Genomic DNA, 21,797 nt, shown 5'->3' with positions numbered 1-21,797 from the left:
CTCAAAAAGAGAAATACTTTTTACTAAAAAAGAAAAAAAAAAATAGAGAGAAATACTTTTCGCTTGATAATAACACAATATCTATCTGTCGAAATACTAACACATTAATCCAACATCGCGACCGAGTCTATTATTACGGTTTGTTCGTTCGGGTTATTGATTGCAGACTCTGCCTTGTCGCTGTCACTTTTTCTTCCGTTTTGTCAACATAACTAGTCTTTGCTTCTCCAACCCCCACGTGCTCTTGCTCTCTTCTTCATCTATAGCATTAGCAGCCACACACTCTCTTCAACACATGGTGATGCCACTCTGAAAAATACTCTTTCTTCCCCTCCTTGTTTTGTTTTCTGGGGTTCTGGTATTAGTTTTGTACCAACCCCATCATTTATCTTCTGCCAAATTAGTCTTTGCTTCAACCCCAAATGGATGAAGAAAGAAACTTTGCACTTACCCAGATGAGGAAATCTGTTGAGAAGCTTGGTTCTTCTGCGGAGGTGACCAATCTCTTGGTTTCTTCTGTAGTGTACTAGTTGTGTGTTCAAAGTTCAATTATTATTATTGTTGTTGTTGTTGTTGTTGTTGTTGTTGTTGTTGTTGTTGTTGTTGTTGTTGTTGTTGTTGTTGTTGTTTAACTTACCCTTTTGCAGGGGTATGGAGACCATACACTGATGAGGTTCTTGATTGCTCGATCAATGGAGCATGATAAAGCAGCAAAGATGTTTGTTCAATGGCAGAAGTGGAGGGCTACTATGGTGCCTAATGGTTTCATTTCAGATTCTGAAGTCCCAGATGAATTGGAAACTAGAAAGATCTTTTTGCAGGGTTTGTCTCAGAATAAATACCCTGTGTTGATTGTCCTAGCATGCAGACATTTTCCTTCCAAGGATCAGATTCAATTCAAGAGTAATTTACTGCTTTATTTAACTTTATTAAATTGCAACACCCTTTAGTTTTTGTTAATAAAAATAAAATTTGATAGTTGATAGCTTTTGTTATTTGGTTTGGGAAAGTTGGGAGTGAATCTCTCATTTGTTATTTAATATGACCATATTATATGAGACCCTAATCATAATCATACGAGGGTAAATCAACCGTGATAAAGGATGAGAGACAAAAATTATAGTGATAAGTAGTTATAAAATGATCCCAGATGATTTGTTCATTGATGGTTATGATCCTCTCATATGACATGATCATGTTAAATAATACATAGTGGTTGAAAGTTTGATTCTAGTACAATCAGTTCAAAGATGCCTTTTTGGCGTATTTTGTCCATCAGTTGAAAATTCCTCAAGAGAAAGGTCCCCACTTAAATTTACGTGACCATTTGGGTTCACGTTCTTTGGCTTTTTCTTTTTTTACTTGTATTAAACTACATTATTGTTTGCTCAAAATCCAAATTTTCAGATAGGCCACTTAGATTAAGGTTATTTTAATGGTTTCCTCTTGAGTTTTCTTTGGTACGTCCTTTTTATCTTGCTGTCATCTATGCGATCCAATTTTGATACTGGAGTATCTATTTGTCACATGACCAAATCATTATTAAATTTAAATAATTAGATGATTTTACTTGGGGTATTTAATTGTGTTCATGGGCTTCTATGAGTGCAAGGCCAAAAGAAATATATTTATATGGTTATTGCAACAAAAGGCATGTGTTTCACAGAGCAATGTTCTTGCTATAATTGTTGTGATGTTGTCATCTGAAGAGTTGAGGAAATGAATTTACCAAATATAGAATAATATAAAGCTGTGCAATTGTTTAGACGTGTGGTCAATCCTGGTGGGACCTGAAGGTTTCTCTGCTACTTCAAATATTGAACCTTGTCCATTTGTCTTCTTGTATTTGTCTTTTGCTTTAAAATTTTATGATCCTTGAAACAAGTTCTTTTGTGTTTTCGCTCTCAACTAAGGCACACCATTGAATTATTAGAGTTGGTGTAAGGGCTTACCTTATCCAAACATTTCCATACTTGTCCTGGTTAAAGAATTACCACATATTGAGTTATTATAAAGTGATTGTCACTTTTCTTTCATTTATATCCTCATATCACATGTCAGAAATTTGTAATGCTATTCAAAACAATACACACTAATATATGTGGAAACGTGGTGATCTACTACTGTGATGTTCTATGTGACACATTTAACAGTCACTAGAATTCTGGGGTTTCTTTACAACACGTATTTTAAGGGTGTATCTTTGCACTTATATATATGATATATTGAACGGGGTTGTGTTTATGGCTTTTGATGCTTGTGTTCATCGTTGCTTGAGAGAATCTATCATTCATGTTGTATTTTTTAGCCTTTGTGACCTGCTGTTTTCATTTTGTTACCTTGTTCAGGGGGATGTATGCTAAACTAGTATACACGATAACTTAATAGTTTTGAATTCAAATACATGATATGATGATATAGTGAAAATATAATGACTTAAAGGTTCAGTTTTAAATTCCGTAGCACCATCAACTATGAAGATAGGAAAGTGATTAAATATAAACATGATACTGCTATGAACTGAAAGGTATTGTAAGTACCATTACCGACCGCATTACATAAGGAATTTATATCTTACTTTTGTTATTGAGAAGTCAATAAAATGGAAATTAATTGTTAACTCTTGCTGATATATATAATATATTATAAAATGGGCTGGGAATCAATCAATTTTGTTATGGCCAAATGAACATCTCTCGGTCTGAAAATAGTGGATAGCATTGACATGGAGCTAGGAATTTACATATGATAAGGTCAGTTTATTTGTTGGCTAGTACCTTTTTATAAATGTAAATGAAGGAACCACGATGGTGGCCCTTTCAAGAGGGTGTAAACCTTCAGAATCACCTACAACTTAAAATCAGTTAAAGAAAAGGAAGAGGGAATCAAGTCACTGCATTGAATATGTAATTTTAGATAAAAAAAAATTTCAATTCTCTTTTTATTTCCCCATACCTGATATTTATTAATTTAGTGATTCCCTGTCAATGTTTGATTTGGTAATTGGGATTGCGCATGCACAGCTCAATAAAATTATTTCACTAATCACTACTTCCTTTTCATTTTGTCAGTTTGGTATGCTTTAAGAAGAGAACAACTTTTTCCATCAAACAAATGAAAGAGAGAATAACTGCTTGAGCAAAGATATGATATTGAAAGAAATATTGAAATTCTCTTATATTGTATTCATATTTCATAATTATAACTATCTTGATGACTACTCTGTTTTGTTTAATGTTTCAGAATTCATTGTACATCTACTGGACAAGACAATTGCGAGGTTATCTCTAAATCCATGTCACACCAAACTTTTGAACTATAGTGCTAAATTTGTCAAATCAAGCCCTAGGGGATTGTTTAAGATCATACAAAGATTTTCGTGAGGGGGCATGTTAGAAATGGTGAAAATGCAAGTGTGAGAGATGAAATTGCACGATAATTAGGAATGTGTTAAGTAAGGACTATATTAGTGGAAAGACCTATAGACTCGTTGCCTTAAGGATTCGGGTCAAGATGTGGTGTTAGCCCTAATATTATGGTTTGTTTCTTAGCTTATTGATTGAAGTCTCCCTTCTTTGGGGCTTTCCTTGACTGCCTATAATATGGTATTAGAGCATATCCCAGTCCAAATGTTGGGCCATTTGAAGATGTCCTGTCCTGCAAACTTCGTGATCAAGATACCCAGTCCTAGGCGTGAGGGGTGTGTGTTAAGATCTTATATCGGTTAGATATATGGTAAAGTACCCCTTATAATGACTTGGACAATCCTCATCCCCTTGAGCTAGCTTTTAGGATTGAGTTTGGTCAATTTTTTCATAATTCTAATAATACCTATTGTCTAAAGGAACTAATTACCTCAGACGAAGGCATGGCATTATAGAAGCTTTCTAACTGTTATACTTCACGTGATTGATAATTGATACTTTATCACTACTTTCCGTAGCCTAAAGTTAAATTCAGTTCCTCGCTGTGGCATGTTCTTCTATTTATCGTATACCAATCCTTATTTTATTTTATTTTACATTCACTTTTAACAGAAATGACTTGTGAGAGGCACATCTATGCATGAAATAAGTCTTTTTTTTGGGAATTGAAATTCTAGTTTTTTTATGTTGTGCATGCTTATTGCATGTGTTGTCCATTAAAAAATGGATGTTGAAAAGTGAAGGGTGGTTATGTAAATATGGAACAAACCACAAAGTGCAATTTGCAAAGTTCAAAGCAAAGAGTGACACATTGAAATCAGGCCAATCACATGATAGGAAACTGAATTTAACCCTTCAATAAAATTGTTGCGATTACATGTAAAAAATCAATTCAACCCAAAAGCTTTAGCTGTTGGGTGAGCACATTAATGGTTTTACATTTCTCTAACACCCCCTCATACGAGAACCCATTTGGGCTTGAAGAGTGGGTGATGGATCAGACCAAGCTTACCTGTGCTAAGAAACTTCACAATATTTAATTATTTTTATTAATAGAATGGGGGCCGTGAGGATCGACCTCATGATCACTTAGTCATGTCGGTTTTGATACCATGAAAAGATCAAAAGAACCATTTCAATCTAAAAGCTTAAGATTTTTGGTTGAATTGGTTCTTTATATTTCAGCTGGTGAAAAGCTAATTTGATGATAGCTAAGGATGCTACATCTTTGTTTATAAACTTTTTATCATACTGGTTAATATGTGCAATTTGTGTTTTGGGAACACTGACAGTTGTATCCATTTTTGTGCTAAATCACAAAAACCACTGCCAAAAGGAGATCCTAGAAATATGCTGCTAAAGTAATGCAAGAACTGCAAAAGTTTCAGTCAGGAAAATGATAGCTTGTTGCAGAACATTCAGCTTTGTAGTGGGGCTGATAAATGATCTAGTAAGAAAGAAGTATAATTAAAAAGATATGAAATTTCGCTCATGAAGAACATAAACAGATTGTGTGAGTCAGAGAGGGAATAAATTTCTTTTTATTCATTTTCCCACTTACCCCATGCTATTTCTTGATTCATCCAAATATTCTTTAGGAGAGAATTCTTAGTAGGTAGAATTTTGATTTCAAGTTGGGAAGCACATATGTACTTGTGTTTTTGTTACAATATTTTAGCCTTCATTTGTATGATAACAAGACCGTTCATTTGTATTTCATCACTCCTAATAGCAATATAGGTTTTATTATCAAATAGTAATTTTCATCTGTGTCTCAGACTTCTATTCTCTTTTATCATAGAAAATTGAAAATCAGTTGTTAATTCTTTTTGTCTTCAGTGCTTTCAAAGGAAGGGAGATAGGAAATGAAAAGTTGATTGGGGTTCTTGATCTGCAGAATATTGCGTATAAAAATGTTGATGCACGTGGGTTAATCACTGGATTTCAATTTTTACAGGTGACCTTCTTTGTCTTTTTCCTTGAAATTTTCATGCATATCATAAATGCCAATGTATAAAATCACACCTTCTGTTTTTTGAATTTTTTGTCACAGTCACTGTTTTAGATCATGTCTGAATTAGCATCTAGTGTGGCGTGTATCAACATTTATTGGAAAGGTAGAGACAGCATATATTTTAATTTTTTTTAAATGTTTTTTGGTTGACTTGCAGGCTTACTACCCTGAACGTTTGGCAAAGTGCTATCTTTTACACATGCCATGGTTTTTTGTGAGTGTTTGGAGACTAGTTTCTCGCTTCCTAGAGAAGGCAACACTAGAAAAGGTACTCATTAACTATCTTTAAGTTGAAAATTAACACTTGGGAGCAATAGTAATTAATTGACTACATGCAAGTCAGCTTTTGTGTTAGAGAAATATAATATAAAAAATCATTGATTGGGCCTTTAGCTTAAATTGTTGGGTTGAAATGGTTGCTTATCATGGTATCAAAGTCTTTATAACCACGGGGTCACGGGTCACGACTTTGATTCTCACCTCTCCTCCCTTACTTTCTAGTGGAATTAAGTCCGCACAAGATAGAAAAATAGAAATAAAAATAAGAGTGTGCAAGATCCACACTTCTGTTGGGTTGAAATGATTGCTTATCATTTTGATTCATATGAAGAGAATTACTTTCTAGCTAGTTACCTTAGAATTTTGTTTGACCACTTATGTATGATTTAATATCTTTCAATTTCCTATTTTTAGGCTTAAATGTAATGTAACATGTTTAATTTTCATGGACTTTGGATGGTGGATGCAGATAGTAATTGTAAGCAATGAGGATGAGAGAAGGGAGTTTATTAGAGAGGTTGGTGAAGATGTTCTCCCAGAAGAGTATGGTGGAAGAGCAAAGCTTGTAGCTATTCAAGATGTTGAATTGACATCATTGGTAAATGGAACAACAAGTTGATCAAGGTGGATTTACTTAGGAGGCTCTTAGACGGTATCTGATGCTTATAGTCTAACCCTGCCATCTATCAGAACATACCTTCCTGGAAACGTGTTTAATAAAAGCTAATCTTGTGAAAGAAACAAATTCATAATGCATCTCGTTATGTATTAATGTTTACATCCCCTATTCCTTATATGCTTAATTAACGTTTCTGGTGCATAATATTTTCATTCAAATTCAATATTAGCTTTTCCACTGATTAAAAATCATGGGAGAATTTTGCAAAAAAAAAAAAAAAAAAAACATGGGAGAATTTTAAAACGAGCAATGATGTCAGGTCTGTTTGATTGTGTTCTGTTTTTTTTTTTTATTCTTAAAACTGTTTTATAAAATAGTTATGGAAACAGTTGTTTTCTATATTTTTTAATTTTTGAAAGTTAAAAACCAAAACAGAAAACAAAAACAATTCAGACATGTTCTCTAAATTTGATTCTAAAAGTAAAAAAACAGTTATAGTTTTCAAAACATTTTTTACAAAATAGGCTTTACCAAATGAATTTTTTTGTTTTTTTGTTCTGAAAACTAAAAAATTGTTTTTAAAAACAACAATCAATCAAAGCCGATATTTCTACAATTTGATCTTTATGTATTCTTCACAAATTTTCAAATGGACTTATTTATACCATTTAAGAAAAGTTACAGTAAAACTAATTTGTTATTTAATGATTCGCATTCGCTAGTTGTGAGCGTCTTAGGAGAAGTTCATTTGTATAACAACTGATTTTCGCACATCATAATATGCACATCCATTTATTAACTTACAAATTTTTTGTTATCTTGTATTGTTTGGTTAATGAGTTAGTAAACCATTATAGCAATATAGTAACTAATTCCTATTTAATCAAATAATACATTGTTGATAAGTGGTACATAATAGTTCGTTTTATGCATATTACAAACTAATTTGAAGTTCACATTACATAGAACAAATGTATGTAACCATTACATTTAATAAATCAAATTGACACTAAAATAATGCTCAAACTTGCGGATTCAACATGCACAAAATAATATTATCTGCAGCGAATTTTTATAGAGTGTTATCGACAAGTTTATGAGCTATGACATAAAGGATTATTCTTGTACCATATTTTGGGGTAAAACAGTTAATGAAATTGGAACATAATTATGTTAAATAATTTATAAGAGAGAAGTACATTGTTTCCCACCCAAGACTAATTCCATTAGCTTTTAACAATGTTTTCAAAGCTGAATCGATATATAAACTGATAAATTACTTAGGGACATAGGACGGAATCCCACTGTTCGTAGGTATGGGAGGGTGTAAAGAAAAGAATGAGCTTTCCTCATTATACGTGCCCTGGAATAGAGGAAGAAGCAAAGCACATATACCTCATTGTACTAAAAAAAATGTAGTGGAAAGAAAAAAGAAGTTATAAAGAAAAAGCAATTGTATATAAAATAGGAAAAAGAAAAGAACACAATAAAGCACGTGGATCAATTGGTAATAGGTTGTTTGGGGTTTAACCAGGGGACTTGAATTCGAGTTTCTAGGAATGCAGTTGTATTAAAAATTTGGTAGGAAGAACTTTGTTACCCATGTGGTCTTATTGGCTCGAATCTGACTACTCAGAGTAATCGATGAACAAATAAATAATATAAATAAAGGATCTATGAATATTCAAAAAAATAAGGGATTTATTTATCTCATGTTGCAACAGAGACAAGATAGTAGGGTCCACTATTTTAAAAAAGAAAAAAATAATGAACCCCACTACTTTGTCTCTATTGCATGAGATAATTATCTCATGCAATAAGAGATAATTATTTTCCTATAAATAAAGGAAAAAAGATGCCACCTTTTCTTGTTAATTTGAACCGTGAAAACTATATATACTACGGTACTCATGCACTCATACAAAAAATAACCACACATTTCCAATTCCATGTCCTAAGCCTAATTTAGTGAAGGACACTCTTTCCTATTGCTCCTTTATGCATGTCCTTGGTTTCTCAAACTGCATTTGGCTAGAGTGTAACTAGAGGTTTCCCGTGAGTTTTCTTTCTCCTTATATGTTGGTAAATTACATAATGTTGAAATTTAATTATGACAACGGGATTGAAATCATGATCCAAGAATGGAATTTATTTCTAACAATGGTTTGTTAAAATAATTTTATTTCCTTTGAAATAAGCAATGTGCTATATTTGCATAACTAAGAAATATCACAAAGGAAATGTGTTCATGCTCTCTAAATTAAATTGTTCTATGAGGCAATCTTCACATTGAACATCAAATTGTACATCATGTTTTAATTTCTTGAAAATTAATGAATTGTGCATGTGTAATTGAAAGGTCACAGATTCGAATATAGCAAATAACTTTTTGTAAATAAACAAAGGTAAGACTGTATACAAATATTATCCTCACCCCGTCTTCTCTAGTCGGGATTTAATGGTGTGTGTTTTTGTGTGTGCATTTATTAGTCATTCATATATAAATTTCAGGTGCACTAATCAAACACCATGTGTAAGACAATTCAAATGCATGGATTTCCATCTAATGTTTCTGCTGAAGAGGTAAGGAAATTTTTGGAGCAACATATAGGCGTCCAAACTGTTCAGGCTGTAGAGGTTGTGCAGCATAAAGAAGGAGATACTATGACACATGTTAATGTTCAATTCACAGACAAAAGAAGTGTTGAAACTATCTTACTCTTGGTTACTCAGAACCTATCTTATAGTGACTATGTTCTAAATGCTACAGAAATAAAACATGACATTTTGCCAAAGCCAAGAATCTTTCCTTATAGCATGGATGATATAGTAGTGCACTTTGGATGTCAAACATCCAAGGAAAAACTTGGTGTATTCTGGAAACATCCAAATGCTTCTGTTAAATTTGGGTCCAGATTAAGAAAGATGTATATATTTTTTCATTATTTGTCTATGGATTATAAGTTGCAGATTTCTTCTGAGAGTGTATCACGTATTGAGCTACATCATTCACATGGTTTAACCAAGAAGCATCTCGTTTTTCAGGTTAGTTTTTTACATGAGTACTGTCAAACTTTAACCTGATTAATATCTTGGCAAAATAATTAGGCTTGACCTCCAATATTTTACTTGTTTAACATGGATGTCCTTCCTCCATTTCTTGAGTTTAAATTTGACATGTTCCAAAAAGCCTAGCTTACACAAAAGAAAAAGATTGACAAGGGAAAAAAAGTTAAAAAAAAAAAAATATCAAATTTTTTTCATTCTCTCGTGTATATCTTGTTCACCAATGTAATTAAAACCGGATTGAATTGGCCTTCTGTTGGGAATGGAACGAGGGAGCCCAAAACCCTTTGCAAAGGGTACATCCACCAATGGGCCAAATGACAAACCATAATAAGTGGGCCGACACCACATCTTAACCCAAAACCTTAAGGCTGTAGGTTTATGGGTCTTTTTGCACTTTATATAGTTATCACTTGGTCTATGTCTAGTCGTTGTGGTACTTTCTTATAACTCATACTTGAATACTTCCAACATGCCTTCAACCGGGAACAGAAAATTCTATATGTGAGATTTGAACATGTGTCCTAACAAAATGTAACGGCAAATTCTGATGCAAAAGACTTTCCGACTTGTGAGGGTAGGGATGATAGTAGATTGTACGCAGTCTTATCCTTATATTTTTGCAAAAAGACTAATTCGAACCTGTGACCTTTCGGTCTCAAGAAGCAATTTTACCGCTATTCCAAGGCTCGCCCTCAGATAAAAATTCGAACTTATTGGTTAAGTGTTTCTCCTATTGCGGGAAAAACAATTAACCCTCTTGTAGACAGATGGAAATTTGAACCAGCTTTTTTTTTTTTTTCTTATTTTAGGTGGTGGGTTCCACTTGATTATAGGTCAGCTAGAAGGAGTACTTTTCTCCTGTTACTAGAGAAAAATATTTTCATATATATATATATATATATATATATATAATATAAATCACTAAACCATGACCAAGAACATATGCTTGTTATAATGTTTCTATTATTGCATCTATGCACTTAGTCTATTTTATTTTAATATGAACCTCATGCTTGTATCTGAAACTTCACTATCTCAGTTTATAAGAACATTGAATATTTTGGTCTGCTTGATAGTAACAAAGGAGGTATCTTATTCTTCCAATTACTCTCCTAATTGTTAGTTACGCGGTGCTCCAAGGATCTATGAGAAATATATTTCCAAAAGCAAATATTTTAAGGAGGCTTATGACAACCATTGGTTAAGAGGAGTAGATTTCACCCCATCATGTTGCATTGGACAAGCTTCTGCTCTATGTCTTGAGCTTCCACAAAGTACTGAGCTTCCAAATTTCCATCACCATTATCCTAATAATTATAATGAAGTTGGCAGCATGTTCACCCTTGAGGGACACCATGGTTTCAATTCTAACTTAAATTTTGTTCCCATGGTGATTCCACCAGAAGGCTTCAACTTGCCATACAGAATTTTTTTCAAAATCAACTCATTAGTTCAGCATGGTTGTCTTCCATTGCTAGCAATTGACATCAAATTCTTTCATCTAGTTGATCCTCAAAGAATAAAGCTTGAATATATAGAAAGTGCCCTGCAAAAGCTAGATCAAATGAAAGAATGCTGCTATGAACCTGTAAGATGGTTGGAGGAACAATATCAAAGATACTCAACACATAGTCTAGTTCCAGTGTCTAATGTCATTGCTTTAGATGATGGGTTGGTCTATGTGCATAGAGTGAAAGTTACTCCATCCAAAATATATTATTGTGGTCCTGAAGTGAATCTTTCCAACCGTGTCTTGCGCAACTATCCTGAAGACACTGATAACTTCCTTCGTGTTTCTTTTGTTGATGAGGACATGGATAAGCTTCATTCAGCAGATTTGATGCCAAGGTCATCTTCTATGGATGTGGACAGAGAAACAAAACTTCATGAAAGAGTACTGTCTTCACTAAAAAATGGCATAACAATTGGTGATAAGAAGTTTGAGTTTCTTGCCTTCTCACCTAGTCAATTGAGGGATAACTCTGTGTGGATGTTTGCATCAAGAGCTGGACTTACTGCATCTGATATAAGAAAGTGGATGGGAGATTTTTATGAAATTAGAAATGTGGCCAAATATGCTGCAAGGCTTGGTCAATCATTCAGCTCTTCCAGGGAAACATTTAGTGTTGGAAGACATGAAATTGAAGTTATTCCTGATATAGAAGTGAGAAGAGGAGAAATCAAGTACTGTTTCTCTGATGGCATTGGGAAGATATCAGCTGAATTGGCTCAAAATGTGGCTAAGAAATGTGGTTGTGGGGATCATGTTCCATCTGCATTTCAAATCAGATATGGTGGGTACAAAGGTGTTGTTGCTATTGATCCAACTTCATCAACTAAATTGTCCTTAAGAAAGAGCATGTGCAAGTACAAGTCACAAAACACAAAATTAGATGTTTTGGCATGGAGCAAATACAAACCTTGTTTCCTTAATCGTCAAATAATCACCCTCTTGTCCACACTTGGGGTCAAGGATAGAGTCTTCAAAAGGAAGCAAAGGGAGGTTGTTAATCAACTAAAAATGATATCAAGAAAGCCATTGAAGGCACTAGACTTGATGTCCCCAGGAGAGGTTACCAACATTTTAAAGGAAATGCTCATTTGTGGCTTTCATCCAACTAAGGAACCTTTTCTTTCCATGATGTTGCAAACATTACGTGCATCAAAATTACAAGAATTGCAGCTCAAAACTAGGATATTTGTTAGGAAAGGAAGAGCAATGTTAGGATGCTTAGATGAAACTAGGACATTAAAATATGGACAGGTGTTTGTGCAGATATCTCACAGAAGAAATAAGCAAGTACATGTTATGTCCTCTCTTTCTTCTAATGACAATAGAGCACATCAAAGTAAACATATTGTTAAGGGAAAGGTAGTTGTGGCTAAAAATCCATGTCTGCACCCAGGAGATGTGCGGGTTCTAAGAGCAGTTGATGTACCTTCCCTGCATCATATGGTGGACTGTGTTGTTTTTCCACAGAAGGGGAGAAGGTAAGATTTCCATTTTTAAATTCCCCATTCTCAGCACAGCACACACATGAAGAAATTGATTCAAGTGCACACTTCTCATTTTAACATTTCACACATAACCTATCCATTCAATCATTTATTTCAATAGCAACATAACTTCATGTACCTAAATTTCAGTTGAGAAAACTACAAGGTATTAGGAAGAAAGGTTAGTATAGTACTAGTATATAAAACTTATTATATGCATCAATATCAACATCACATTTTTCCAGAAAAAATTGGGATAAAGTTAATAAAGCTTATTGTATGCATGAAGTTAATAAATCCTAACCTCAATTTCTCATAGGTTTAGGTGAGGGAATGGTTAAAATGCATTTTGGTGATTACATGGAAAGGAATTGATTAACATTCCTCAAGATTTTTTATTTTCATTCAGTATTCTTAGAATATTTGGCCATTTAGAGTATCATTATCTACCAAGTATTCTTTTCAGCCACCACCATAGAATATTGATAGATGAGATTACATTTATTATGTGTATGCTGTTTTATGACTTCAATTGATATTCATATGCAGACCACATCCTAATGAATGTTCGGGTAGTGACTTGGATGGAGATATCTACTTTGTCTCTTGGGATCCTGATCTTATTCCTCCTCGTAAGGAAAATCCCATGGATCATGCACCATCTCAAGTTAGAAATATTGATCATGATGTTACATTACAGGTATTGATTTATAAAATAGAAGTGTCCTAGCAAATTAATATTTTAAAAGACATGTCACCCATGTGTTTTTCACTTTCTTATCATCACAATAGTTATTGTAAAGAACCAATTCTTTACAGATATCTATTTAAATGGAACGAATAGTAGTTTCTCATCGGTGAATGGTAACGTATGTCATATGTTTCCTCATGTTTCATACAATACATGAAAAATGAACAACATTTTTGTGATCATTTCATTATTTCACCTTCTAGTTGTTCACATGGGTTTCATTTAATATGCCTATGTAGATTAAAGCATTGGTGTTTTAGGTGTTGGAAATTGTTAGAGATTAATATAAATTATTAAAAAGGCCTTCACCTAATACCTTAAGGTTTTGGGTTGAAGTGGTTCTTTACAGAAATGTTCAAATGTGAGTAGTAGTGAAGTCCCGTTTAAACATGAACCAAGTGAGGATCATATAAGTAAAAAAGACCCATAGACCTACAATCTTATCATTTGTTCCATTGGTAGAATAATCCTTTGCAAAGGATTTTGAACTCCCCCGTACCATTCTTAACATTAGGAATGAAATAATTATCCAAAAATGTAATACAAACTTTCAATTTTCCTTTGAGGAGAAAAACAAAGATTGTTTATCAGATAAAGTCTCCACAAGAGACCCGGGTAAAATATTTGACACTTGACTTAAAGAAATTATATGCAATATGAGAGCTTTATCATATGTTCCAATTTGGTGGTTATGACATGTCACTACTTGGCTACAGGAAGTTGAGGAATGTTTCACCCACTACATAGTTAAAGACAGCTTAGGAATTGTTGCAACTGCACACACTGTCTTTGCTGATAGGGATCCTGAAAAGGCAATGAGCCCTTCGTGTATTGAGCTTGCAAAGCTACACTCAGTTGCTGTAGATTTTGCAAAAACTGGTGTGCCAGCAGAAATACCACAACATCTACGTGTGGAAGAGTATCCAGATTTCATGGAAAAGCTAGACAAACCAAGTTATCAATCAAATAGCATAATAGGAAAGCTATATCGTGAGGTGAAGAATGTTGCAAAACAAAATAGCATCATTAAGCCCTTCACTAGAAGAGTGGCAAGGCAATTATATGACCATGACATGGAGATTGATGGTTTTGAGAAGTATACAACTATTGCTTATGAATACAAGAACATGTATGATTGCAAGTTGGGGAACCTAATGAATTACTATGGCATAGAGAAAGAAGCCGAAATAATCAGTGGCAATATCTTGAAAATGTCAAAATCCTTCAATGACAGGAAGGATTTGGAAGGAATTAATCATGCTGTGAAGTCACTAAGAAAGGAAGCTAGGAACTGGTTCAATGAGATGATAAGCAAGTCAAATTCTCAAGGTGATAACTCATTTGCAATAGCATCAGCTTGGTACCATGTTACATACCATCATAGTTATTGGGGATGCTACAATGAGGGGCTTAACAGGGATCATATCATTAGTTTCCCATGGTGTTTATATGACACTCTTATTCAGATAAAGAAGGACAAAGCCAGTCGTAGAACTTATGGAATGAAGCTATGGACAACACTGAATCTGTTTCCCATATTACTGTTTTTCTTCTTATTGTGGATAACAGTGCAATATCCAACTGATTAAATATGTAGCTATAAATGACTAATTCAAATTTCATATGAACTAATATATATTAACTATTGATATTTTTCCTTTTTTTTTTTTTTTTAAAGAATTTACTTTCTACAAAGACTGTTACCATCAGATACAGATGATTAAAGTAATAGGCACACGTTAAACTAGATTAGTGAATGGGGTGAACAGCCTACTAGGAGTATCATTTCCAACTATTCAGATATGAACATAAGCTATTGTGATTGTTGCTTAGGGTTGACTTCATTAATTCTGATATGCAGTGGGAATAGCAAAGCTGCATTTTCTAATTCATTCAATCAAATCAATCTGAAGATTACTCAATTTAGAACAGGAGAACAGAGAAAAAAAGAAGGAAACTCAAAATATCTTATTGTCACTAATGAAACTGAAGCTCCTCAATTTGTGATAAGGGGTATTTAGGGCCCGTGTTTGGATGATTTTTTTTTTTTTAAAAGCTATTTTTTTTTCTTAAAAAAAGTACTTATCATTTTTAGTTCGTTTGGATGTCTGTTTTTTAAAAAAGTAAAAGTCATAAAAAAAGTCAAAAATTTATTTTTTTTAAAGCTAAAAAGTTTAATTTTTTTAAAAAATAGAAGTCAAAAGTCAAATATTTTTTTTCAAAAATTAAATATTTTTATAAAAATATAAATAACTTTAACTTTTGTAAAAAAACACTTCTAAAATAAAGAAGAGATAAAAATTACTTTTTTTAGAAATCGAAACAAACGGGCTCTTATAATTGTCAATTATAAGTAATTACTAGCATCAAGCATGCAGATTAACGTAAAGGGTTATATAACTTAATCAGTGATATCAAATTCGAGCTTAAGGTATGTAGCTGTATTAAAATTCTTACAATCCTACCAACTTGACTTGACTAATTGAATAATTGATAAACCGGTGGAAAAATAAAATAATAATAATAATAATCTCTAAAAAAATTTTAGAACACACTTTTATTTGCCTTATTTCAAATAGGGGAAGGATCAGTAACAACCAAATTGTGTTACTATCAATCAATCTCATCGTTAGATCGATTATGTTGATCCAACGGTTATATTTATTTCTTTCTTTGTATAGTCATGATTTCTCAAATTTAATACTTTATATTTATTTCCACCTTTGTAAGGTTATGATTTCCCATATTTAAAGTCTTGGGAAATCATAACTATACAAAGATGGAAATAAATATAATCGTTGGATCAACGTAATCGATCTAACGGTGAGATTAATTGGTAATAACATGATAGTAACACAACTTGGTTCTTACAATATCCTTCTCCTTTCAAATAAGAAGTCAAGTATACTAAGGATTTCAGACCTATTTCTTTTTTAAATATGATTTTTAAACTTGTAACTAAGATGATTACAAAGTCTGACATTGTTTGAGACTTCCAAAGCGCTGTTATGCCTAGTAAACTTTTACTGATAACACACTTATTATGGCATTTGATATTTTTCACTTTAAGTTAGAAAGACTGCTACAGTGTGGATTAAGCATTCTTAGATTCTAACTTGAAGCATAAGAGCTTCCCATCAAAATGGGGAACAATGATCAAAATGTCATTGTTTATTAATTTTTTTATTCAAATATCATGTGATCAGTATTATTTTATGCCACACGTACAAATTCGCTACTGGAAATAACGAACTAGGTGACAATTAATACTCCTATACTTTGACAAAAACAGAACACATGAGTAATAGCGAACTGGCACACACAAGTTCGCTACACTAAGTAGCGAACTGTGTGCTACACTGTTTGCCTTGTCTTTGTGTGCTTTAATTTTATGCTTTGTGTTTTTATGTTCAATGCATTTCTGAACAGATTTTCAATGTTTCTAACTGACTAATAGGAACTAAAGACTTTTTCAGGTATCAATTCGATTTGTATTAATTTAGAAATAGAAAGCCACATAGTTCGCTACCTAATGTAGCAAACTTATGTGTGTTAGGTTATTTTTACTCAGTTCTCTATTACCTCTAGCGAACTTTTATAATACTGCCACATGTTCTTTTTTTGTCAGAGCAGAGGGTATTAATTGTCACCTAGTTCGCTACACCCAGTAGCGAACTCGATGGTCACCAAAAACACGCCACATCAGCAAATCGAGTTCGCTTGACACTGTAGCGAACTCGGACACGTGGCATTTTAAAAAATAACAATGTTCGCGTGGCATACTGGTAAAAAAGTGACCAATGTGTGGTACATTGATCATTGTTCCGCAAAATGGATTAATTTAATCAAGAAATGTGTATGCTCAGTCTACTTCTCTTTATTATACACTAGATGTAGAGGGTAACATCATCGACATTATTTTGAGACAGTATAATTATGAGATAGCCTAGGCCATGGATGGCTGGGCAATATGTTTTATCTATGTTGTGGTATGCCTGGATTATATTAAATTGTCAATCAGGTTCAAATTATCATAGTGAGAATTTCCCCAGTGGTCCAAAACACAGACGAAATATTGTTCGTTTTGTTTTGGCCAAGGAAGTGAAAAAGTTTGCAATACATAAGGAAAAAAAGAAAATTTATTCAGTTAACTTCCTCATTAATTAAGTTAAGCATGTTGCGCTTACTATCATATGAATTTTAATTAATCGACTGCAGACGGGGCGTTACATAGACCCCGTGAATTGCGCAAACACCTTAATATATTTTCAGGAAACATAAAAATAATGAAAGTCAGAGATATTAGAAACTAGAAAATAAATACATTGTTATACAAGTCTTTCACTCAAAATCTTGTGATATATTTTAATTTTCTTTGATATTGTATGGAATAAGCATTATAGGATTTTTGGCCATGATAGCAACTTTCAACTCTTAGAAAAAAAATTAAAAATTGTAATTTAAATAAAAAAAAGAAAATACAGCGATTTACAAAATATCTAGGAAAGTATTACAATTAGTTGCGTATCAAAACAAGCGCATTTGATCCCCTAATGCGTCTGTTTTCTTGCATGTCTTTCTTATATGTGGTGCCTATTCTAATGCACATCTTTATCTATTTTGGAATACAGATGCCTACTTTTTATCAAGTTAAATAAGTTTTACATAATTTCATATCCATTGAAATAATAATTCACCATTATTTGTTATTGTTGGAAAGTGAGAAATAGGAACAGGAATTAAATAACATAATTTATAGAAATACAATGTGCTAAACGAGCTCAAGGTAGTTTTTTTTTCAAATTTTTTTTTAACAAATCCCTTCTCGAAAAGTTACATGAAATAAAAAAATTATTCGATTCGAATAATTGAGTCAAAAGTTATGCTCTTCCAATATTTCTGCAATGCTTCCGGGCAGAAGATAAACAACGACAAATCCAGAGTGTTGTTCTCCAAAAATATCTGCCATACAAGAGCAAATGAAATTGCCCAAGCTTTGGGTTTCTCCTTAACAGCAGATTTGGGCAAATATTTTGGAATTCCCCTATTGTATAAAAGAGCCACTCCAAATTCTTTCCACTACATTCTTCAGAAGATGGACTCCAAGAAAAACGATCTAGGGACTTTTTATGGGGATCATCACCGGATACTAGGAAGCTACATACAGTGGCTTGGAAGGATATTTGCCAACAGAAAGAGAAAGGGGGGCTTGGGCTGAGGAACATGAGAGATATGAACTAAGCTATGTTAATGAAGGTAGGACATGGTCTGTTGAATCAGAAAGAGGTGAGATCCAGACTTTTATTTTTTTTTGTCAACTCTCTCTCTCTTTTTTTATCTATCTATTTCTCTCTCTTAAAATGACACAACTTTACATCCTTTAAAATGACACACACTTTTTCACCAAAAAAAATAAAAAATGACACACACTTTACCCCAAACATAATCATAATTTTCTTTTTAGTTAGAAATTCAATTTTAAGCAATTACAAATTTTAGTCGAGTTAAAAAAAGTCAAAGATTCTTGTGAAAAGATAACTGGGGTCTCAAATACACCTTATATTATTTGTGGCTAGTTGCAGATACTTACGCATAACTTGTATAATTTTTAACAACGCCAACAGATATCCATCCATTACAATTGCTGAACGATTTAATTTTTCCCCATCCATTATAGGATTTGCTTAAATTTTAGAAGGAAAAAAAATCAAAAGCTACATCAATAACTCTTTGACTATAAGCTATGCACATGATTTAGTGCATAATTCGTCTAGAATTATTGAAAGTAGTCAGAAACAAATACTCAATTGCAGATGACTTGATACCCTTGCTCATCCAATCTTTGGCAAGGATTATTGAAAGTCTGGTCGATGGTACTGTTAGGATCTAGAATTCAGCTTGGTAATGGTGCCACAACTAATGATTGGAAAGTTAGATGGCTGACAGATAATCAGCTGGTTCAGCCGAAGGAGTCAGTTGCTATTCCAGAGGATGTTTCTAATTGGACAGTTCAGAATCTTGTTGATAATGAGGGTGATTGAAACTGGTCCATCATCAATCAGTATGTCTCAACCACATCCTGCGAGCTGGGTCTTGGGCTTTAGCCGGAACTTGGGAACAGGGTCTTCTTTACGAGCCAAGGTTTGGGGTTTTCTTTTGGGTATTCAATTGGCGTGGGACTATGGGGCTAGGTCAGTCTGGATAGAAGGGGATTCGAAGGTTGCTGTCACTCTCATAGAAGGGGAGTTCCAGGAGATTCACCCCCATTGCCCCGCTGGTGAAGCAGATCAGGAGATTGATGGCGAGACAGTGGACAACGAGGTTTACTCATACATACAGAGAAGGGAATACGGTAGCCGATGCTCTAGCGGACCATGGGAGCCATTGGTTGGATTGGAACCTCCATGTTCTTCAGGAACCTCCACAAGAGTGTCTTAGCCTTTTAAACTTGGACCTGATGGGTATCTCTTACCCAAGAGTGTGTAATTTGAGTTAATTTACTTTCCCTTGTTTTCAAAAATAAAAAAAAAAATTATATTCTTCCAAAGTTTTATGGTTTAAGATACATCTTTTGTTCTCTCTTTCCACATGGACGGCGTAGATTGTGCCAAGTGGCATCTTCGTGTGAGTTGCACATATGATTGGGCGCAATAATGTAAAGATGCTTTGATGTGCAACTGGTTGCAATACTTTTGTAAATAGTTACTCAATCGCTGTATTTTCGTATTTTTTTTATTTAAATTACAATTTTTCCCCCCTTCAACTCTTGTTTTTCTTTGTTCCATCTATATTCAGACTTATCTATCCCAAACTTATCTATCACATGTGAATGCAAGAATGTGTAGGTAACATTGTTCTCTCAATAATAGATTAAGCCTAAAAGGTACTTCTTCATTCAAGCCTACTTTTTAAGAGATTGCTAAAGCATAGGAGCAGAGGATTCCTTCTAATAAGAGGAAAAAATTATTATGATCCCGGTATTTGTACTTCTTCCAATAAGAATGTAATATTTGTATTTAATTTTTTTTCTTTCTTTTTTTCTTTTTTTCTCTCTCCAACTTTTTCTTTCTTCCTCTCTCTTCAGGCCCACCCAATAAAAAATGCTCCTGGAACACTACATTTCCGCTCCTAATAAGTCAACACCCAACTCTTCCCTTTAATTTTATACCAGATACTATCAACATATAGATATACTACATCTTTAACTTGGTCTAAACATTCTCAATAACTACATCTAAGGCACACTTCCAAATGGAAATTTGTCAACCAATATACTTGAATTCAAGTGACCAAAACAAAGTGAGCCCCTTATGTATTTTAATAGTAAACAAATCTATTCATGTGTCATAAACAAATTAACGTAAGCCTTTTTGCACACAACAGGCAAAAAGAAACAAACAAGACCTTAAAAAGAAAATATGTAGAGCCACCACATGGAGGACCTCAATGCAAACATCTAATAAACAAATGAAAACCCCCAACACCCACATAAAAAAAATAAACCCCCAAAACATATATCTTATCTAAGTATCCACATACTTGCAGTTAGTCGATGCACGATTGGAGCATGTACTACCACTAGTTGCATTAAAGCATGTTTTTTAAGGTTGGTTGCCTTTGACAAATATTTAATGTCATTATTATCCAGAAAATTCAATTACTATTATTCCACACTCTTCTCGGAGAACCGAAACTTATATAAGTCCTGTATTGTTCAAACCAGATGAGAAAAAGAAACATACTCAAAGAAAATAATTTGTTTTTTATTTTTATTTTTAACTTAGAGAACTAATTTAGAATTAAAAAGAGTAAAAAAAATAATTATTTAAAAAAATAGAGAATTAAAGTATTTTTTTGCCTACTTTATTTTAAATGTTTTGTAAAACTTACATGTAAATAGAATAAACTTTAGGCTCATAGTTTTCAATTTTTATGCTAAAATCCTGTGCTATACAACAACTCTGCGCACTCTACTTTTTTCTATCGTTAGAATAATATAACCCAAAATATAGTATACAAATATAGTACTCGTCCTAAACTGTTTGAAGGAGAAAATTTTTATCTTACTAGTGACTCATAGTATAAGTGAGACCTACAAAATAGTGGAGAGAAAAAAAATTCAAGATGTGACCTACTTATGCTATGAGTCATAGGAGAAACATTTTCTTCTTTAAAAAGAGAAAATATTTTCCCATTTTTTATATTCGAACTTGTAAAGAAGATTTTTATATGAGAAAAAAATCTCGTGTTATAGAAAATTTCTAATACCATGTTATAGATACAACAAATATGTGACCCACCTATTTAAAAAGAAAAAAAGTGATACACCTTTTTATGGTGTATGTAAGAAGGATTTATTTTTTTTCTACAACATGAGAAAAATAAACCCCTTCTCATGTTTGTACTAAAAACTTGCTTTGATTATGACTAAATGTGGGCATCAATACTATTATATTATATCTATTTTAGTTTCAATATATGGGTTCTACACTAAACAAACTAATTCTAAAAATAAATAAATATAATTAGTTAGTTAATTAACCTTAGTTCACATATTAATAAATAAATATGTATTTATATAATTGCTGAATATTTTAAATATATCAAAAATATTTTTTATTTAAAATAAAACTAACATTGTTA

The 21,797-nt window shown here is 33.0% G+C and overlaps 2 protein-coding genes across 2 annotated transcripts; both read left to right on the top strand.

The window, feature by feature from the left end:
• The first annotated feature begins 238 nt into the window (after nt 1–238).
• On the top strand, nt 239–6,554 carry LOC133314383 (CRAL-TRIO domain-containing protein YKL091C). The gene is made up of 6 exons (XM_061515865.1): nt 239–494; nt 648–903; nt 3,244–3,280; nt 5,265–5,382; nt 5,597–5,707; nt 6,188–6,554. Exons 1-6 carry the CDS (start codon nt 423–425, stop codon nt 6,335–6,337), a joined length of 744 nt encoding a protein of 247 aa, XP_061371849.1. The 5' UTR covers nt 239–422; the 3' UTR covers nt 6,338–6,554.
• Nucleotides 6,555–8,866: 2,312 nt separating this feature from the next.
• Nucleotides 8,867–14,743, top strand: LOC133314373 (probable RNA-dependent RNA polymerase 1). Its single transcript, XM_061515849.1, has 4 exons — nt 8,867–9,382; nt 10,530–12,397; nt 12,953–13,103; nt 13,871–14,743. Exons 1-4 carry the CDS (start codon nt 8,867–8,869, stop codon nt 14,741–14,743), a joined length of 3,408 nt encoding a protein of 1,135 aa, XP_061371833.1.
• The last annotated feature ends 7,054 nt before the right edge of the window (nt 14,744–21,797 follow it).

This window comes from Gastrolobium bilobum, unplaced genomic scaffold (assembly GCF_033153095.1).
Source record: "Gastrolobium bilobum isolate Gb01-03AN ecotype WA unplaced genomic scaffold, APGP_CSIRO_Gbil_v1 utg1171, whole genome shotgun sequence".
Lineage (NCBI taxonomy): Eukaryota > Viridiplantae > Streptophyta > Magnoliopsida > Fabales > Fabaceae > Gastrolobium > Gastrolobium bilobum.
This window is presented reverse-complemented; position numbering and strand designations above follow the sequence as displayed.